Source organism: Magnolia sinica, chromosome 2, assembly GCF_029962835.1.
Source record: "Magnolia sinica isolate HGM2019 chromosome 2, MsV1, whole genome shotgun sequence".
NCBI classification, from domain to species: domain Eukaryota; kingdom Viridiplantae; phylum Streptophyta; class Magnoliopsida; order Magnoliales; family Magnoliaceae; genus Magnolia; species Magnolia sinica.
Genome location: NC_080574.1, coordinates 17,317,627 through 17,338,036, shown reverse-complemented (window position 1 = coordinate 17,338,036; position 20,410 = coordinate 17,317,627). Strand labels below are relative to the sequence as shown.

Genomic DNA, 20,410 nt, shown 5'->3' with positions numbered 1-20,410 from the left:
ATCTACTCATCTCCTAAAAGAACAAACTAGGTTGGGCCCCACATCCCACCACTGTTCAATCTTTATCATGAAAACACAGCGCTTACCCTATGGTCTTGCGCAATGAAACTGGAGATGGCAGAAACGCAATAGCACTAAACATGCATTGCTGTGAATACACCATGCAAACACATTCCTTTCACTGGTCAAGCAAACACTATCTTCTTCCTAATTGAATTTTTTACACTATGGGGTCAAGACCTCAATTTTTCTACAAAATCACCCTTGGAAAGGAAGGGCACATCGGCATTGCCAAGAATCGAATAACAGATACGGGATGACAAAAGTCCTGAAATGATAAATACAACAACAAGATGAAGGATGCAAATGGGTCATTTCTGAATTCTGATTCCCAGCTGGACTGGATGCCTCGCGTCCCATGTTGAAGTCCCCGCATTTCAGAAGGAGCACATCACTCAAAGATATCTTTATAGTACAAGCAACAGCTGAATCTAAAAATGCGCCGCGAACACTTGCAAAGTCAAGTGTGAAAGATGACCACTGGAGCTGATGGCGATCAGGAAAGTAGCTACATTAGCAAAGCCGCAAGCCAATTTGGTGACTCATCAAAGTTCTACCAAAAGATATATGAGTGCTGAATCCTGCACATGGGAAATTCTTTTGCAAGAGGCACCTTTGCAGTAGTTTGGGATAGGGGAACGTCGAGAGAGGGGTCCCTTACTGATCATCACCAGAAAAGGAAAGAATTTGATATGCCCACAACTCAGTTGCCATTTACCATATAATCTGGAAACAACCATATGCATTTGACTTTAAATGTGATGGATGGAAAGTGCTTATTTCTGAACTAGGATGCCCTGATAGTCTAAAAGATGAAATGTACATGACTAGTAATTGTGTCTGACCTCATTATCTGCAATTGCCAAGAAGTTGACCAGTGAAACTTTTAAGTTCTTCTGTTGTTGTTGTGTGAAGACTCAGAACCCATGGAAGCTGGCAGTGGCTGCCTCACAAACGGATGGCTCAGCAGCTCAGAAGCAGAGGGTCGATCATCCGGTTCAACTCGTAGGCATCGGTGGATGAAATCCCGCGCATCTCTTGAGAGGGAACTAGGAATGGGTGGTGGTTCACCCTGACCAATCTTAAATAATGCCTGTGTCTGTCACATCAGAATGAGACATTTAAGTCAACCCAAACAACTTTCGTGAATGAGTCCACTTTACCATTTGCCAGGAGCATGAGATATTCATCTATTAGATAGAACATGAGGCATTAGCTGAAAAGATTGCTTGAAGACAGTAAATATGTAAATGAGATTGCAACAAGTAGAATTTTATACAAACAATTGCTAGTGCAAACTTAAAATGAACCCCACATTTGAGTGGTAAAATGGGTGCTCTGCAGTTGCCAGTGACTGGAATGGAAGATAAGCAAATCAAATGAGCTGGAATGGAACAACTCACCCCACATTTGACTTTATCTACTGCAAGAAGATAAGCAAATCAAATAAGCTGGAACGGAACTACTCATCTATTTCAACTGGTCATTCCTGCACTAGTCGAAACACCTGAAAATAGACATCTGGGCGAGAGATATGGTCCAGTGGGAACATTCAACCACAGTAATTTACCATGTTAGTTCGCAGGCATCGTTACGAGTTTCTGAGGGAACAATATCAGGTTACAGTCTTCCTTTACTGCAGCATTATCAATTCACATATAGAGAAGCCTAGTGAGACAATCTTGTTGATCCATTTGGCACAAGGCTGTTATAGAACAACGTAACTAAGTGACCTAGACAGCCACGATACTACTACCCACATGAGGGGTTAGAGACTACGATCAATGGCAACTAGTGGAACTCGCCCAATCAGCAGCTTCATAGTTTCTACAGTTGCCTCTCATGACGAGGCTCAACTACAATGTCATCCATTGTGTGCAGAGGACTAAAACATTATCAGCTGTGTTTGTAAGGTTTGAATGAAGCCATGCTGGAAAAGGCGACTGGTACCAGCTCAGTATAGAGCATGTCATACCGGCGACTAATAAAGCCTGCTCCCACCACCCATAGCAGGTTTAGGCTGTCATCCAATGGTGTTAATAGCAATCAGTCCATCCGAACGTCATTTCCCAGGAACCTAGCAACTGTCACACACACACACACACACACACATTGCTGAATATCAATGGTTAAGTTAGACTTCCCAAAATGTAGAAAATGCATTCATTGGTCAAAAGCATGAAATAACAAGCTGCAGATTACTGTTTTCTCGAACCTAGTTTTACTAAAGCTTTTGGCTTGTCAATCAAGACAAAATAGTAGAATCATTGTTTTCTGAAATCATCATGAATCCTGTTCTGCCATCCACTCTATCATGGATCATATCCTCAATTAAACCATCTGTCATCATGTCTTCTCTCACTACCCCCACCCACATCCATTTGGGCCTTCCTCCTGCCCTTCTAGATCCTTCATCTTGAACCAACTCACTACTAATTGGTGCAATTCTGTCTCCATTGAATATGTCCAAACAATCTAAGTATACCTTCTATCATCTTATTACCTATTGGTGTTAGTCCCAAGTTCCCTTTGAGGGCTTTCATTTATAATTTGATCCTTCCTCATCTTGTCTCAACATCCTCGTCATCCTATGACCATGTTGTTCCTTGAGCGGCCAACATTCTGCTCCATAAAGCATTGGCCGTTCCTATAGCTATCTTCTAAAATTTCCCCTTTAGGAAGGTGGTGGCGTTTGGTTGGCTAGTAAGCAGGAACAAAGTGTTAACAATAGACGATCTTTGCAAGAGGAATATGTATCTCCCAAATGTTTGCTTGTTGTGTTTCAAAGATGTGGGATCTTGTTCTACAAATTTTCGAGCTTCTGTGGGTGTTCCTGAAGAAGATTGGGGAGTTTTTCATAGCTTGGCACGACGGGGGGATATGGAAAGAAGGGAAAATGCAGTGGCGATTAAGCCTATTAGCGACTCGATGGGCCTTATGGTGGGAAATGAATCAACATTGTTTTAGGAGCAAATTGAAAGGGTTGGTGCAAGTATTCAATAGGGCGATTCTTAATATGAAGGTTTGGGCGGAAGTGTAGTTAGTTTTTTCTTCCTTTTTCATATCAGGGGAGTTCTGTTGGATGTTGTTGTACTTTTGTATATTTGTATTTTTGCTTCCTTTGGCCTCGGCCTTTTTAATATATCATCATCTTTCAAAAAAATAAAAATAAAAAAATAAATAACTTGTAATGTGAGCTACGTAGTGTGTAGCATATATAAATTATCATGTATCATAGGCTACAAGCGACTTAAGCGATTTTCATGAGCAATGTAGTTGTCAAGGCTAAGCTACACAGTTTAAGCTACATGCTACATAGCATAGCTATTTAAAACACTGATCAAAATTGTCATTTGCAAACAACATACGACATAGGGTTGGTGCTCTGAGTGTAACTACATCTGCATTCCATAAACTGTCTCGACTAACTTAAAAACCTTTAGATTCTAAAACATCCCTCCATAGTTCCAACTTTGTGTTTACCACCTCCCTCATCTCATCAATTAGAACTATGCCATCTACAAACAACATACACCACAGGACCTCTTCCTGTAATGCCTTGTTAACTCGTACATAGAATAATAGAATAAATATCCTATACTAGGTTGTTTCAATAGATTAGTTATCATCACCACAACATATCCAACAGAATAGTTAATTCAGGTTTGAACTTTTATCAAAATTATAATGATAAATCTATCACAATATAAGATAGAAAAAATTGCCGAGTTTGCTAGATGATTTAGAATATGTGTTTCCAAATTAAAGCAATGAGAAAAAGAAGAAGAAGAAGAAGCTGCAGGATTTTATACTTTTGAACAGATAAGACAACTCAACCAAAACCCAATACAATTGTGTCCAAGATTGTGTGTGTGTGGGGGGGGGGGGGGGGGGTTGTGATTAGTTTACATGCAAGGATGATGCACAGAAACCTACTAGATTCATCTCGCATGAAAAAGATGACCAGGACTTGTATCAGGTACTCACCCATTCCAAATGGGAATAAGGAGGCTGATGAGTTAACATCTCTAAGACAGTGCAACCAAGGCTCCATATATCAGCTGCAACCCCATAAGTCTTCCGTGGATTAACAACCTGCAAATGCGGAAAGAGCTTTGATAATGTTAAGAGTGCTACAAAAGATATCCATGCCTGGAGCACAATGTGCCTCATCATATCAATGCAAAGGAACCCATTGAGTTGACATATTCTTAATAGAAAACATCCCTGGGGGCCTTTATTTTGTTTATTTACTCATTGATTTCGAGACGTGGCATGTTTACAGAATGCTGCCAGAAGAAAATTATGCATGTTTTGTAGATAACACTAATCATGGAAAAATGAAGGAACATTCATTTTCTAACAAATCACATGCATCAATTATGTATGCTGTTGGCATTTTTAACAATGGATACAATTGCATTGATCTGTTTAAGTTGCTGTTGCTCAATGCAGGAGAACATGACTACACAAGAAATGTTGCGAACCTCAGGCGCCATCCAGTATGCACTTCCTTTGCAAGATTTCAGCAAGTTTAATTTGGTTGTCTGGCAAAGTAAACAACCAGCAGTATTAAATGAGGGCATCTGTTCACAAAGAAAATGAAAGATCTAATATGCTAAGAAAGAAAAGCAAACCTCCTTTGCCAATCCAAAATCTGCAAGTTTCACAGACCCGCTTGCATCTACCAATATATTGGCACATTTGATATCCCTTGAAGACCCAAAAAGAAAAAAGAAAAAGAAAAGAAGAGATGATTTAATTCCAAGAAGTGGAAGAGAAGGAATATAGCCACACTGTAAAATAAAATAAGTAGACCAGAACAACCAACTGGAAGCACTTTTGTAAATATGACCTCAGAATCAGTAAAACGAACAACGATATTTAGAAACTATCTTACAAAATGGACTACAGATTGGAACATGGATTGTGCACTAAACCAATAGTCTTGAATGCATTTTGCAGCTATTCATTTGAGCATATACTCCATGCAGTTATACAGTTTTGCACATCCAATTGCCAGTGCATTCTGAATGATTTCACTTGCAGTCAAAATAGGATTTTTCTTGCTTTCCCCAATATACACGTGTGAGTTTTTTGGTTCATGCATATTGTGGGCAAATACAAATTATGCATTTTCATTTCCAATGATTGCATTTTCCCAAGCTACTCAAACTCTGTATGGTTGCATTTGGAATTCCTGCCATGATTTTTAAAGTGGTAGGGGAAGGTGAAACCAATGAATCATTCACCAACCTCAATATCTAAAATAGAACACAGCCATGACCAACTGACAGAAGCAAAATATGAGTAGCTTTCCATTGGAACTGTATAGATATATTCCTCACTTGTACCAGCAGGTTTCAGTTGGAAATGACCTGCAGATAGCATAATGTAGCCAATCTAGGAGGAAATTCAATGCCTCAATTAATTTACTTCAACCCGGGGAAGCATAGTTATTCAAGCAATGCTGGAGTCTAGCTCGAAATAAATGAAATATGAACAAGAGAATAAGAAAATTTTATTGGAAAAAGGAAAGAAAAATATTACGAAAGAGAACACTTATACAACAAGGTTGGACATAATCCAAACCACAATTCGGGCACACAACCCCAAGTATCATGCTATTTCCTGAACAAACTTGAAACAGACAGTTGAAATGTACTCGGAAAAGGAGAATCTGACATAGAACATCTGCGATCCAACTGAAATACTAGTGGGGATAAAATGAACACGTGGTGAGTAAAATTGTGTGGTCAATGCACTTCTGGCACAATCTGTGAGATCATAAGATTGCCAAAGTGGTTGAGCTTATTGACCTTCTTGATGGGGTTGTCCTATAACTGTTTGAGAAGAATGAGTGGGTGTGGGCTCCAAGCAGAGAGGGTTGTTTCTCTTCAAAAATTTACCTCAAGACGCAGTGTCCAATTAAATCCCCTAACCCCCATGGGCGGAAGTGTGGAGGACTTGTGCCCACTCCCAACCCCTGTGGAGCCCTTTTGTTGGGCGGCTAGTGCCAGTAAGATCCCTATTTATGGTAATAAAAGGAACTGGTCCCTTTGAACATCTGTTTTGTGTGGAGAAAGATGTAGAATCAGTTGATCACCTATTTCTCAAGTGTCAAATGGCGCTCTCTATTTGGTCCGTCTTCTTCAGCCTATTTGAAGTTGAGCGGTTCCTTGGCTTGACAGAGGATCTTGGTGGGCCCTTTAAGCCCAGAAGCAAGATTCAATGAAGGATGCTCCCACATGCTATCATGTGGGGTATTTGGAATGAGAGGAATAAAGGAATTTTTGAACCCCTGGAGCATCATTCAGGTGATCATGAAAATTACGATGTTCTTAGTTAACTAGGGCTTTGCTGTTAACAGTTCAAAAGGATTTTTAAGTCTGAGATTATCTTTGGTAGAGAAGGGTGATCTATGATTATTGTATCCATCCATCCCCTAAAGGTGACCTTTGGATGGCTTCTCCACCAGACTGCCAGAAGCGTAATATTGATGGGAGCTCAATGGGCAATCCCAGAGCATATGTGATTAGAGGAGTATCAAGTGATGTGCACGGGCTAATTATGTTTTCACTTTCCAGGTTGACTGGAGTTGGATCCTAGAAGAGGGCAGAATTATTGGCCATCAAAGGGTGGAGATAATTTGCTTCTCGGGAAGGGAGATCCCTGGTGGAGGGGGGCTCTCGCAGCGTGGATGATCGGGGATAGTGACCCTCCCTAGGACCTCACTTTATCTTTAGTAGTACAAGGATGAATTCCAGCTCTACAGATATTAGCTATCATCGAATTCCTAGAGAAGCAAATTGCTGAATCCTTTGCAAAGGAAGGGGTCCATAGATCTTCTCTTTGTATGGGGGGCTCCTATCCATTGCCTAGACAATCTTCATTTCTCCTAGGCCTGTGTGCTTCAGTAATAATTTTTATTTTTATTTCTTGAAGAGAAATAAAATCTTTTGTTATCGATCAAGGGAAAAAAACCTAGTGGGGACACCGAATATCCCTCAAAATAAGCAACACCACCTCGCACATGCAGGAAACAATCTATTGATTATGCGCATCATGCGAGATCTTGGTGGCCATTTCAGGGTGATGCAATAATAAGCAACACAGGTCTGTCAAACCTTATGTTAAAGTACATGGAACTGACAGGGTCAAGACAAATGCATCAAGCACAACAACACATAAGAATTAAAGAATTACAATATTAGTTCAGTTTGCATCACCTGTGCAACACGCTTCGGTCATGAAGATACTTCAAACCATTCAAAATTTGCCTTGTGTATGCAGAGACCTGGGAATCTCGCAAATGATACTTTTGATAGAGAGATGCTAGAGAACCTTGTGTAATGAGCTCAAGGAAGATATACAACTTTCCTTCTTCCTGAATGGTTCAGCACATTAAAAATATGTCATTATCCATGATCCTCACCAGAAATTTTTTAAAAAAAAAAACAACAAAGTTGCGAGCAGGTTTAAAAATAGAAAGATCAACTTGAAAGAAGGCTGGTTCAGGTGAGCTACCATTAAAACCTCTGTAATATGGAAGTGTTGGATAGAAAACTAAATGTATCATCGGAAGTGTATTTTGTGGTCAGCTGTGGAACTTTATGAATCTATAATGAAAAGAGCAAGAAACTGAGAAAGACACTGGCTACTTTTCATGTCAGTTAGCTATCAACCTTTAAAATTTTATTCTTGAAGGGGAATGATCAGTTAGCTATCAACCTTTAAAATACTATTCTTGAAGTGGAATGAAGCTTAGGGGAAAGAATACAGAAGAGAGGGGTCTTGGAATTTCCCATTAGAGAGAGCCTGAAGGCTAAAACAATGAAAAGTTAAAGGGAGAAGTAAGTCTAAGGGATGAAGATCCAATCCCACATGGAAGAATGGAAACCAAAGGTCAGCTATTTGTTCAGACAAAAAAGAACCTGCCACCTTCAAATAGATATGACCTTGTCAAAGACAGGGTAGAAGGCTAAATCAATAACAAGTTAAAAGGAAAAGGACATCCAAGGGAGGAAAACCCAATCCGCTGGAAGATGGGAAGCCAAAGGTCAGCTATTTGATGAGACACCCGGCACCTCCAAACATAAATGACATTGTCAAACACAAGTCCTGCACAATCAATCAGATAACCTTGGACACATTGCGCTATATCCTCACAGTTATAAAAGTGGACCTTGGAATGTTTTAGATCTGTCAGTGGATTAAGTCTTCGGGAGAAGGGTTGCTTCCTCACAAAGGGGGTAGCAATGACCAGGCCTGGGCGTCTGTTTACCAAAAACACAGGTCTCCACGAAGATGTAAGACCATGTATGGAGGCTGATGCCTGCCTAGTGCCGGAAGGTTAAGGAAGTTGGTGACCCGATGATGGGGGAGCCAGTGACCAAAGCCCCGGTGAACAGTGGTTGTAACTATATTGGTCCTAAGCCATGTTCTATCTATAAAGCATGGCTGCTCTTATAGCTATCCTATAAAATTTCCCTTTCAGTTTGAGTGGTAAACGATGATCACATAAAACTTCAGAGGTCCATCTCCATTTCTTCCACCTAGCTTGAATTCTATGGGCAACATCCTTCTCAATCTCTCCACTCTTGTGAATTATTCACCCAAGCTATCAAAAGTGGTCATTTTGGCAAACTTCTTGGTCAACAATCTTAACCAATTTCTCGTTTACTCCCCTATTTTTACTAAAATTGCACTCCGTATATTTTATTTTAGTCAAATTAATTATAAATCTGTTAGATTCTAAAGCACCCTTCCACAAATCTAGCTTCGTGTTAACGCCCTCCCTCATCCTATCAATCAAACTATTTCATCTAAAACAACATACACAATGGGATCTCTTCCTGCAAATGCCTCATTAACTCGTCTACAACTAATGGGAAAAGGGTATGGGTTTAATGCCAACCCTTGGTGCAAGCCTACAGTAATTGGAATTCACTCTTCTCCATAAGTGGTCCTCACATTTGTTGCCGCTCCCTCGTACATATCCTTAATCTCGTCAATTTATCCTTAATCACATTTGTTAATGCTGGTGGGCCACTTTTTTCTTTTTGGACGAATGCTGAACTTTATTAAGAAAGAAGGGAAGAAACAACACGGATAACTGGACCAAAGTCAGCCAAACAACACAGACAATCGGGTCAGCAAAAACAACTTGTAAAACCCGAACACAAGAACAGCACCAAACATATGGTAAAAAACTATCTCGAATCTTTGACAACAAGCTCAAATCTTTGACAACAAGCTCAGACCTCAGACGAGCAAACAACAAAAACTTCTTTCTTCTTTGATAAAGAAAAAGATTATTGCTAAAAAGAAAAGAAAAGAAAAGTGTATAGCTTAAGGACAGCACAAATCAACAAAGCAAAAATACATGAAATTAGATATAGTTCATCGGTGCTTACAATAAAATCATCCTCGAGCACTTTGGGGCATAGGTGTTGAATGTGGAGTGTTAGTGAATAAGAGGTGTAAGTTGATGATAATTAACAAGTGAATTATTAGAAACAAAATCAAAGAAGTAGTACCTTGTCTGTACCAAGATATTGAACTATGTTCTCATGTTCAAACTGACTTAAGAGAGCAATCTCCTGAAATGACAAGAAGAAAAAAAGAAGATCATCCTCAGCAAGTAGCAGAATCATGCATGGACTGATTCCTGTTAAGTAGTTAGAGAGATGATGCCCAGTGAAAATACCTAATATTTACAAAGACAGGAAGATTGAGAAGATCAATGGAAAAATTAACATATAAAAAAGAGGAATGGTATGACAGAACTGATCCAACCAAAAAGCTAATAGAAGCCAAGTGGTTGGCCCTGTACCGCAGGCCCACCAACTTGGAACCAAAACAAATGTATTCATGTGTGACCCCATTTGTTTTTGGTCAAACAACATAAAACGAGTAAGAGTAACTCATCAGGACAAAGGCTCACCTGCTCAAGTTGATGAATGCATTGTTGAGCTTGGCTTCCTTGATCAAGCAAAGAAACCTCCTTTACAGCAAAAAAGAACCCTTTGCTGCAGAAGAAAAGCTTAATGAGCAGGTTATATAAATTCTATCCTAATAATGGCAAGGGAGTACCATTTGAACAAAAAGAGTAATGACATTGATCAGAGGCAACAACTATAAACAATCAGCTAAACCCTGGAGCATGCCTGTGGATAATTATTACCGGTGGAGCATATTCAATTAAAACTTAATTTCCAATTATAGAGCATAAATGCAACATCAGTTCTTGGTGCCCAAGTGCTAGCCAGACATCAAAACTGAAGTACAGAAGGAATTTTCAAAGCAGAAGACACCAACAAATCCAGATTGGAAAGTGAATTCAACAGCTATTCCATCCCTAATAATTCAAATTAATATGCCATTAAAAAGAAATGAAATTAAAGAGCATCCAATAAGAATTTGCAGAAATTGACTGAGATAATGAAAGAGATGAGAAGCGATGGTATTATCATTAAGAATGTCACTAGCCAAAACAAGGACTCCGTGCAGAAAGGATTGGGATTATGTGGGACGGAATTGCATTTGGTCCCATGCAGGATTTCTGGTGGATTTTGAAATCCACTACATCTATGGGCCATTGATGCATGTGTTTTATCGACATCGTCCATCCATATGCGCCTTTTACGCGTGACATTCGAGTTATATACGTGTACAAACGACCAACATTAGTTGCGAATCTGGTCCGTTGATTACAATTCCATGGTTCACCAGATGCAGGTTTCGCTTAATGCAGTGTTTTTTCTAGTGCAAGAATTTGATCCCAAACGTGGGGCTAGGATGGCCAAAATACCATCGTATTTCTAGACATTCAATCGTTGTGCAATAATGGTGTTAATTCCATCTAATGCAATTCCATACCGTTTAATCCCACGGACTAAACAGGCCCTATAGAGCTTTGCCTTTTGCATAGTGGCTTTGGAAGTAAGATTCTCACAAAAGCTCATTTAATTGGAGCATGCAAGCAAGGGTTGCACTGTTTGTCAATTAAAGTCAAATCACCCATTTGTTAACATATGATCTCTTTCCTAGCAAGACCAGACCTCTTGATCAGTGTTGCAATTACCTAATTCGCATGCTTATTGAACCATGGAGAGCAATGAATCCGAGGTCTAGACTCTTGATAGGGAGAGTGACCTTTTGTTGGGCAAAAAGTGATTTCTTTTACTTCAAGAGTATTTGGATGGAAGGAATAATGAAACTTCTAGGAATGGAGTCAAATGACCCATTTGTTAATGCATGGCGTCTTTCCTAGCAAGCTGATACCTCTTGAACAGTGTTGCAATAACCTAATTCCCATGTTTATTGAACCATGGAGAGCAATGAATGCGAGGTCTAGACTCATAATAGGGAGAGTGATCTTTTGTTGGGACAAGAAGTGAACTTTTTCACTTCCTCTAAAGACAATTTAGATGAGAAGGACCAATGGAACTTCTAGGAGTGAAGTATGGGATAACTAGATGTGTTAGTGAGAATGGTACTTAATGTCTCATAGAGAGGCATTATTCTGGCCATGTTGTTAGCCAGGTACGTAATTAATGATGTATGTAATTTAGGGAATCATAAAGGAGGAACTGTACCAAATTTTGCACATGAATGAATATCAGCACATGGCATAACATGGATATGGTTGCTCTTGGGTAGATGGGTGCTCTACTTAATGGACAATTAGAATATTATTCAAGCACAAGGGACTACAACGGCTCAAAGACAGAGCAACAAGGTTGCCATAACCATGGATACTCTCATCACTCCATCTCTAGCAAGAAAATCAACAACCTCATTTGTTTCTCCTAATACATGAGATACATGTTTAAACAAACAAGAAGTGAATGCCAGTAAATATGAAAGAATGCCTCCACGGCACCTCATATGGAATAAGTGCCCACTTGATGACGTTACAAGAATCGTTGTCCACAGTTGAAGAGAGGGGATTACTATCTATCCATTGCCTCAATCTACTTTGTACTTGTCCTCTTGCTTTTTTTCTTTCTTTTTTCTTTTTGCAGTACTGATTTAAAAAGGAACAAAAGATGTGAGCCCTTGCTGAAGAGTTCTAGCTTTTCCCTAATTCAAGTCTTAATTCCCAATCATCCGGGAAAAAGAACACCCTAAGCCTGCGTTTCTCCTCTCTGAGAGCACCCCCAATGCCAGCCTTCCATTTGTTACCAAGAGAGCTACAACTGAAATTGAACTTCCAAAAAATGAAGTGTTCCACAGAATGCTCTTCAAAGGACTATGGTGGCCTTCCAATTCCAGAGAATGGAACTGCCTAGACGACCATATAGCAATCACCAAACAAACTTTCATCACCAAAAGATTTCAACGAGACTAAAGAAGTGATTCTGCATTTTCGTTGTGATACTGCAATGAATGAACACGGTAAACAAATGTGGCAACTCATAAAAAGTGCTACTGACATCAATGAGAACCTATTTTAAGTACCAAAGGAATATGTTAAGTGTTACTTTGTGGAGAGTTGTACAGATATGGCCATACCATGTATGTATTATGTAATAAAATTGGAAGTTTGGAAAGCCAAGTTTTCTATGAAGGGTATAGGGAGGAGAAAGTGTATTTATGGTGGCAAGCCAGAAATGTTGGACCTACACTAACAAACAAGAAGGATGTGAATTAAAATTTGAAGGTTAGATATGTGTGTTTCTCGTAGTTATTTTATTCACACTAAGTACATAGTTTCCCATTTATTTTCTTCCGAGTGTGGCAAAAGAAGTCTTGCATCAGGCATGAAGTTACAATTGAAGAATTCTGCAAAGACGTCGGAAAATTACATCCGATAGGGAAGTATAATTGACTTAAGGTTCCACCCATGTTTCAAAAAGATAAGAAAAATCAAGTGAATTTTTGAATAACTAGAGTAGAATTGTAAAACAATTGTTGGCAAAATCGAGAGCAAAGGGCTTAACACTGTGTTTTGATGAACTGTGATAATTCAATAAATTAGAAATGACCAACTTGCAGTTACATTAGTATTCAATTGAGATGAGCTTCACATGGCAATCACCTTAGTTTTGAGTTGGACTTGAAAGGAAGGGAAATTTGATGGCTACTACTTTGCTATGATTACTAGTAAACATTAGGTCATTCCTCTTGACTGAAATGAATGTTGAAAATTCAATTCAATTACCCATCGAAGCAGACCCTAAAGCATGGCATATGGACGATAAAGGAAATAAACTGTACAAGGTAACAGTTAAGCACTCTACTTACTCACTGATCCCTTCATAAACTGTTCCAAACGACCCACTACCAAGAAGCCCGCCACGTATCCATGATCGGATAGAGCGTTTGAATCTCCCATCAGGCGATATAATGCACATAGACTCTGTTGTCGTGCTTGAAGAATCGTCGTCGTTAGACGTTGTGAACGAGCATGAGGCGCTGAAATCACCCACCTCTCGGCACCCGCCCCTGCGTCCCTCTTCACTTCCAATGACTGCCACCACACTAATCTCCACGTCATCCCCTTCACCTTCCTCGTCCTCACAATCAAAACGCTCTCTGACTCCACAATCGTCGTCCGGCGCCAGAGACCGCAAGATGTCCCATGTCGAGCACATCTTGTCGAGAACGGGAAGCAACATCACTGGCGGCGGTGCAAGAACGGGTGGCCGCGCGCCTTTAATCCCTCCTCCAGATGAGGGTGACGGCGATTCCTCGTCACAAACCCTAACCCTACCCCTAAAATCAGCTACCAAATCCTCTTCCACTTTCCTCTGATCTTCCATCGCCTTTGCAGAACTGGATCTCGTTTCCGACTGCTGCTGCAAGGGGTCGGAAGAAGAGCGGGCCTTCATCTCCTCCCACGCGGTGATCGGAATTGCGAAATCTTCGGGCCCAGAGAACCCTAAGCTCTGGCAAAGGCGGTCGATTTCTCCTTCGTTGCCTTCGATGCGGAGGCTGATCTGGTCTGTGGAAGACGGGAGATTCAGCGATTGGACGGTGCGGAGGCCGGAAGAGGAAGGATCGGACGGCGACGAGGAGATGGGATCGTATTCAATGTTCTTCTTGGCATTGAGGCGGTCGAGCCTCGGCTTCCGACGCTGACGCCGCTGCTTTGGGTCCACTGCCGTTGACTTAAGGAGTCGGAGAAGGAGATGCATCGGACGGCGGAGATGGAATCATGGAAATGGGGACTGTACGGAAGAGAGGGAGAGAGAGATACACGGAGAGGCGCTGATTCTGACGGTACGGTGGTTTTGCAGCGTTTTCTTTTTGTCTGCGAGCGTTTGGGCCTTTCCTTCTTCATCCTTTTCATTTTGGGTGAAGAGAAACCGTTAAGTGCACTCGCATCGCACGTGGAAGAAGTCACCCGTGTGAAATATCGAATCCGTCCATTATGAGATCATCACTGTATTCACATGATTTCTGAAATTAGGCTCGTAACTTCATCATTTAGCTCACACGTACATGAAAAAAATAAACGGTTGAGAAAAAAAGAACAACTGCCCATATTATTTGTGAATGTGTGGCCAAAGGGATGATTATATAAGAATTATTATTTTACATATTCCTTGTACACATTTCCAGCCTCATGAAGAGCGGTTCAGATATTATACACGTATGCTCTGTTAGCATGTGTGACCGTGTGAGTGCAGTTAGCATTTACGGTAGTAAAAAAGAGAGGGAAACTACTGTGGGTTGACTGACTTTCCATCGGTAAGGAAGAGAGTAGGAAGAGCCTGTAAAGTATCTTTTGGTAAAAGTCAGGCAGTCCTCGAAGTGGAAGTGACATGTGAGCCAGCTGGGCCATGTGGATAGGGCCCACTTCGAAGGCAGGCTACACGAGGATAGGCGATGGACGGTCCTCCTTTTCTGTAAATAAGTCCTCACGACTCCCGAAAGTGTACTTAATCTGAACAACCGAACATTCCATGATTTCATTATCATAAAACGAACAGTTAGGATATTTTATGTCCTCACTAATCCCCGGTGTTTCCTTCCCTTTCAGCGGTTCCGATCATCCGAAATGAATGGCGAACTCGCCATCTCGAATTCAATTCAGTAGTCCGCGGACTACAAAACCTGGCATGAATATCTTTTTCCGCGTCGTTTGTCCGCTTGACTGGTGAACGCGGAAGCTGGCGCTGCCATATGGCGACCAGGACTTCCTTCGGGAGCGGATTGCGTGGTATCACGCACCACCGACCTCGGCGGTGTGTCGACGTCAGCAAGTTCTGTTAGCATAGCATACATCATACATACCGTCCATCCACCGACACGGGACTGTTTGTTTTCTAAACACGACGATAGACTGTAAATTAGTAATTATTAATTTTTACAGTTCCTTGAAATGAAGAACTGCTATTTAAATTTACCTCTAAAATCGTGCCACAAAACGTTGTTATTCGATGGAAATCATGGTGGTAAATTTTGTGAGGCTCATCCTCATACGTGTGTCTTATCCACACCATTTATTTAGTCTAAGAGCTAGTTTTAGAGTATAAACCAAAAAACGAGGGAGATATAAGGTTAAAATGGACCACACCACATGAAAGGTATGGAATTGAACGCCTAACGTTAATAATTAAAATAAGCCCAGAACTAACATTGACGCATACCCGCCATCCAAACCGTTCATTATGTCATACACACATGGATGAAGGGAAAACACAAAAATAAGCTTGGTCCAAGACTTCTGATGGTCCATTGAAGAAATGAATGGTAAGTTTTCAAATTCCATTTTTTTCGTGTGGTGTGGTTCACCTAAGCTTTTGGTTTGCCTCATTTTTTGCCTCACTTTAAAATAACAGGAAAAAATAGATGGACCGTATGGATCAAGCACACATATAATTAGTGGGCCTCACTAGAATGTCCACCTTTCCTCCGTTTCAACCCATAGTCAATGTCAAAGTCACGTTAAAAGGGCGGTTGTCACTGTCAGGCGGCTGCCAAAGGTAAATATAAGGGGTAAATAATAATTGTCAAGTCACACTAAAAGAGCAGTTATCACTGTCAGTCGGCTGCCGAAGGTAAATATACAGGAAGAGGATTGGTGTATTGACGGATCTGTGGGTCACATCATGAGATAGGTGTTATATCCAAACCGTCCATACATTTGGCAACTTAGTATTAATGCTTAATCAGAAAAATGAGACAGATCTAAATATCAATTGGACCACACTGCAGAAGGCAGTGAGGGATTAAACCTCTACTATCCAAACCCTTTCGGGGTCACAGAAGTTTCGGATCAATATGGAATTTGTTTATCCTCTTAAACCATGTATTTGTGACCTTATTAATAAATTGAATGAAAAATAAACATTATGATGGGTCTTACAAATTTTTTAATGATGAAAATCATTTTCCTCGCTGCTGATTTTGTGGTGTGGTACATTTGGGCCATCGACATGATTTTTTATTTATATAAAGCTGCTCTAAAATGATTTTTAAAAATGGAAAAACGGCGTGGGTATAATAAATTGCGGGGCCAGGTAACTTTGATATCCTTTGAACCGTTGGTACACCATGTAGATCGAGGGTTGTGGCGCTCATCTTTTCGTGACAAGTGTCTACAGAAGCAATATAGTTGGTGTGTGGTACACCAGCCAATCGGCTTCCATCAAAGTTATATGGATATAACACATACATCATCAGCATGCAAACCACAAAACATGGTAGCGCACAAGCCAATCCATTTTTGGGGATTGAACGTTTAGCATTAAAAACTTGGAGGCATAAATTTGGGATCAACATAATATTTGTGTTTTTCCACACACTAAGCTCGTGTAACCTTAGATATACCGGTTGGATGACAAATAAACATGATGGAGGGCTCTACGAAGGCTTCATTAGTAAAAAAGTTACCGTCCTCCGTCCACATATGGTTTAGATCTGCTTTATTTTAAGCTTACATACAAAATAAATAAATTCGTGTAGATATAACACATGCATCATGGTGGCACCACCAATGTCATCCGTGTGTTTACGGTACGAAGCTGTGGGACCTACTATAATGCATGTGTGATATCCACATCATTCATCTATAAGTTTATTTTACGGCACAAGCTAAACAATGAGCTAGATCCAAAGCTAGAGTAAACCACACCACATAAAGCAACAGGGATTGAACGCCGACCATTCGTCCCAGCCTTACCTTATGAACCGTTAGGATGCCAAATAAACATCATGGTGTGCTTTACGTAAGTTTCAACTGTGGGCATCGTCAACACACCACCGTGGAGTGGTGTCTGTGGCCCACCCCGCAATCCGCTCCCTAAATGCTAGGGCAACGCCAACGTGACTGTAAGTGGCTCGACGTGGTACCATCACGTCGCACGTGGTAGATATCGGAATCATTCACAGTGTGCTCTGCTTTGCAGATACTCTCTATTACTGAAATCTCATGATTTAAGTCACGGTCATATGATAAATATGCACCGTTGATATCCTCGTTTATCTTATGATCACTAGACTAGCGAAATTTTTCGGTTGGGACATTTCAGAGGCAATTCCCACCTGATGAATGTCCCGGATCTCACACAAGCACGCCATGCTAACCATGAGCAGTGAGGCACTTCTGCGATCTCACTCGCGGGTTCCCTTGGCAGGCCTTCAGATGAACCGGCTCCTCAAAAACCAGAATCCTCGTGGCAACTGAGGTGGGCCCGTTTGGAGGCCGAAGCCCGGATCGGTTTTGAGCAGACCCAAGCCCGAGCTCGGTTTCCTAACCGATCCATTGATCAAGTGGGTCACACATGAATAAAGAAATATACGTTTAGATAAGAAAAGAAACAAAAACCAATGGTTGGATCGTGCTAAAATGAGGTGATTACAAGGCCAGCTTGAAAATTGATGAGGCCGTACATGCCAGGCTGGGTGGGCCAACGTGATGTTTATGTAATATCCATTTTGTCCATCAGTTACCAAACCTCTTGTCAGGACCTGAGCCTGATAATCTGGTCCATTGAAAACTCATGTGGCCCACATGGAATAGTAGCAATAAGGATGCCCCACCATAGAGAGCTTCCTAAGGCCCACCAGGAGGAGAAGACCTCTGAAGAGTCAGCATACCGTGTGAATTTACAGGTTTCAGGCATGAATTTATATTATTTGTTGCGGTCCACTTGGGTTTTGGATTGAGGTGATTTTTGTTATGTGACGTAAAATCTGAGAAGGCACAATGGATTAACGGAGCGGATGTCTTTCACACTCACACACAGACTTCACTGTGGACTCCTCAGGACTTGAGGGTTGCACGTGTTCATCGTGATGATCCTGACCTTTCATCTATGAGGTTCCATTGTACATGGTCTACACGGAGCGAAACTCTGGCTCACGAGAGATTTCACGATCTATGAAAAGTTGAAGGTCTAACCACCTTTGTGTGGACGGTTAAGATCTTGATCAAACCCAATCCTACACTTGACAACGTGGTGGCCACTCTACTGCCACAGCACGTGCCAATATGCAAGATCTAAGTCGTTCATCTGGTGGGCCTCGTAATTATGTTATATGTGAACAGCTATTCATTTTCTAAATTGCGATTTCTTTTGCAAAAGCGTCCCCAGCTGATGAGTAAAACCAGCCTTATTGGGCCTAAGGGTTGGCCCATTTTAATCGGACTAGGCTCGGGTTTTGCTAAGAGCCGTCAGCCCAGCCCGGTCCAGACCGTTTGGATTGACAAGGGCATTTTGGTCATATACGATGGATGATGGTGCACAACAAATTGGACAGCCCAGATCTTGCATAAAAGTGGGTGGCCAATCTCGGACTCGGGCAGTGCATAATCATCACGGTCCTGGGTTGGGCTCGTTTGTTTTGGCCCACCATGGTCCTGGGTCAGGTCTGTTTCTTTGGGATAAGATTTACTTTCAGAACGGGCTTGGAGAGACCTTGGCCCGGCCGTGCGGCCCATTGAAATCCGTATTTTTCTCCCACAGAACATACCATGTGGCCCCCGATGAAACGACCAGATCTTGCGGGCATTGGCAGGTGTGGGAAGAGTACGATTAGGATAGATACTCCCGTGAGCACCAAGATCAGTGGTCCGCCGTGCATGTCACTGTCCTGTGGTGGAGGATGACAAACCATGCATGGCAAAGGAATTATCATTTTTTACACACGCACACACGGTAGGGTACGCTAACCCATGACCTTAGTGCAAGTTTGACGCAAGGGATCAAAATGTATTAAATGATATGAAATTTGAAAAAAAAACAATCATTATATGTGGTAATGGATTGTTTGTTAATACTATTAGCTTTTTAAATTCTACTTTATTATTGAATTATAAGAAGATCATGGGTAGCCAACAATACATTATATGTACAACGTTTGAAAGGATGTTGAGTACAACAGTATATGTACAACGTTTGAAAGGATGTTGAGTACAACGAGGGAATATCTTTCTTTCCAAAACTGCCAGCAAGCTGTGGACCCTACTATGATATGTGCATTATATCAACACTGTCCATCGACTTTGCGGGAGCATTTTAGGACTTGTGCCAAAAAATAAGGCATATCCAAAGCTCAAGTGGACCACACCACAGAAGCAGTGGAGATTGAATGCCTACCATTGAAAACTTCTTTGGGGCATAGAAGTTCTAGATCCAGCTGATATTTGTGATTTTCCTTCGTCCATGTCTGTGTGACCTTATGAATAGGTTGGATAGCAAATAAACATTATGGTGGGCCCTAAGAAGGCTTCAACAATGAGCATTATTGTCCTCACTTCCTTTTGTGGTGTGGTCCGCCTGAGTTTTGTGTGTGCCTCAATTTTGTAACATGCTTTAAAATAATATGAAAAATGATAAACGGTGTACATATAACACATACATCATGGTAAGGCTTACAAAACTTAGTGGCGTGAGTCACTTACATTGGATTTGGGCAGTTACGAAGAAGAACAGTTGAAATCACTTTTAATATAAGTATATTTTTCAATGAAAAAAAATTAAAGTAAGCGGTGAATAAAGCAAACACGACCTAACTTTTATATGGTATTTGAAATACAATGCTACTTAATACCATCTAATCCATCTGTCCAAATTGGCCCTTAGTGTTGAAATTCCCGTGAGTTTACCACTTTGGCATGGGTAAGGAACCGAGGATATGTATTATCATGTGACATTCAGATCGTTAACGTTGGCCAGATCGAAGCCGATATTTAATGGGCAAACAGCGATGGTCCACGCTTTAAATTCTCCTCCTCAAGGAAGCAATCCTAATCATGCGGTCAGTGGCTTCAAAACAATGGTCGCATAGGATATTCTGACGCTCCACATTCAAACGAGAGGAAAAGGACAATGATTGCGTGGTTGAAGTTATTTCGACTTGAGAACTTTTGTACACGGTGCGTCCGAGAGCG

The 20,410-nt window shown here is 41.0% G+C and overlaps 1 protein-coding gene across 7 annotated transcripts; it reads right to left on the bottom strand.

The window, feature by feature from the left end:
* Nucleotides 1-109: 109 nt before the first annotated feature.
* On the bottom strand, nucleotides 110-14,342 carry LOC131236467 (mitogen-activated protein kinase kinase kinase 1-like). 7 transcript variants are annotated; one of them, XR_009166753.1, is made up of 10 exons: nucleotides 13,312-14,339; nucleotides 10,007-10,091; nucleotides 9,600-9,662; nucleotides 7,290-7,447; nucleotides 4,698-4,773; nucleotides 4,476-4,607; nucleotides 4,048-4,173; nucleotides 906-1,159; nucleotides 674-786; nucleotides 110-546 (listed from the first exon to the last, which is right to left on the bottom strand). XR_009166753.1 is itself a non-coding variant. In XM_058233660.1 (9 exons), the coding sequence occupies exons 1-8, from the start codon at nucleotides 14,202-14,204 to the stop codon at nucleotides 947-949; spliced, it is 1,746 nt and encodes a 581-aa protein (XP_058089643.1). In that variant the 5' UTR covers nucleotides 14,205-14,339; the 3' UTR covers nucleotides 110-786; nucleotides 906-946. The 7 variants fall into 7 exon arrangements, 5 of the variants coding, with proteins under 5 accessions (XP_058089643.1, XP_058089644.1, XP_058089646.1 ...); XR_009166754.1 differs by having other exon boundaries at nucleotides 722-786; XM_058233660.1 differs by having other exon boundaries at nucleotides 110-786.
* Between the last annotated feature and the right edge of the window lie 6,068 nt (nucleotides 14,343-20,410).

Coding starts and splice junctions, on each gene's coding strand:
- LOC131236467 (XM_058233660.1), bottom strand. CDS start 14,204: ATGCATCTCCTTCTCCGACTCCTTAAGTCAACGGCAGTGGACCCAAAG. Junction 4,774..7,289: donor GACCGAAGCGTGTTGCACAG/GTGATGCAAACT, acceptor TGGGTCTTCAAG/GGATATCAAATGTGCCAATA. Junction 4,608..4,697: donor ATTTTGGATTGGCAAAGGAG/GTTTGCTTTTCT, acceptor TTACTTTGCCAG/ACAACCAAATTAAACTTGCT.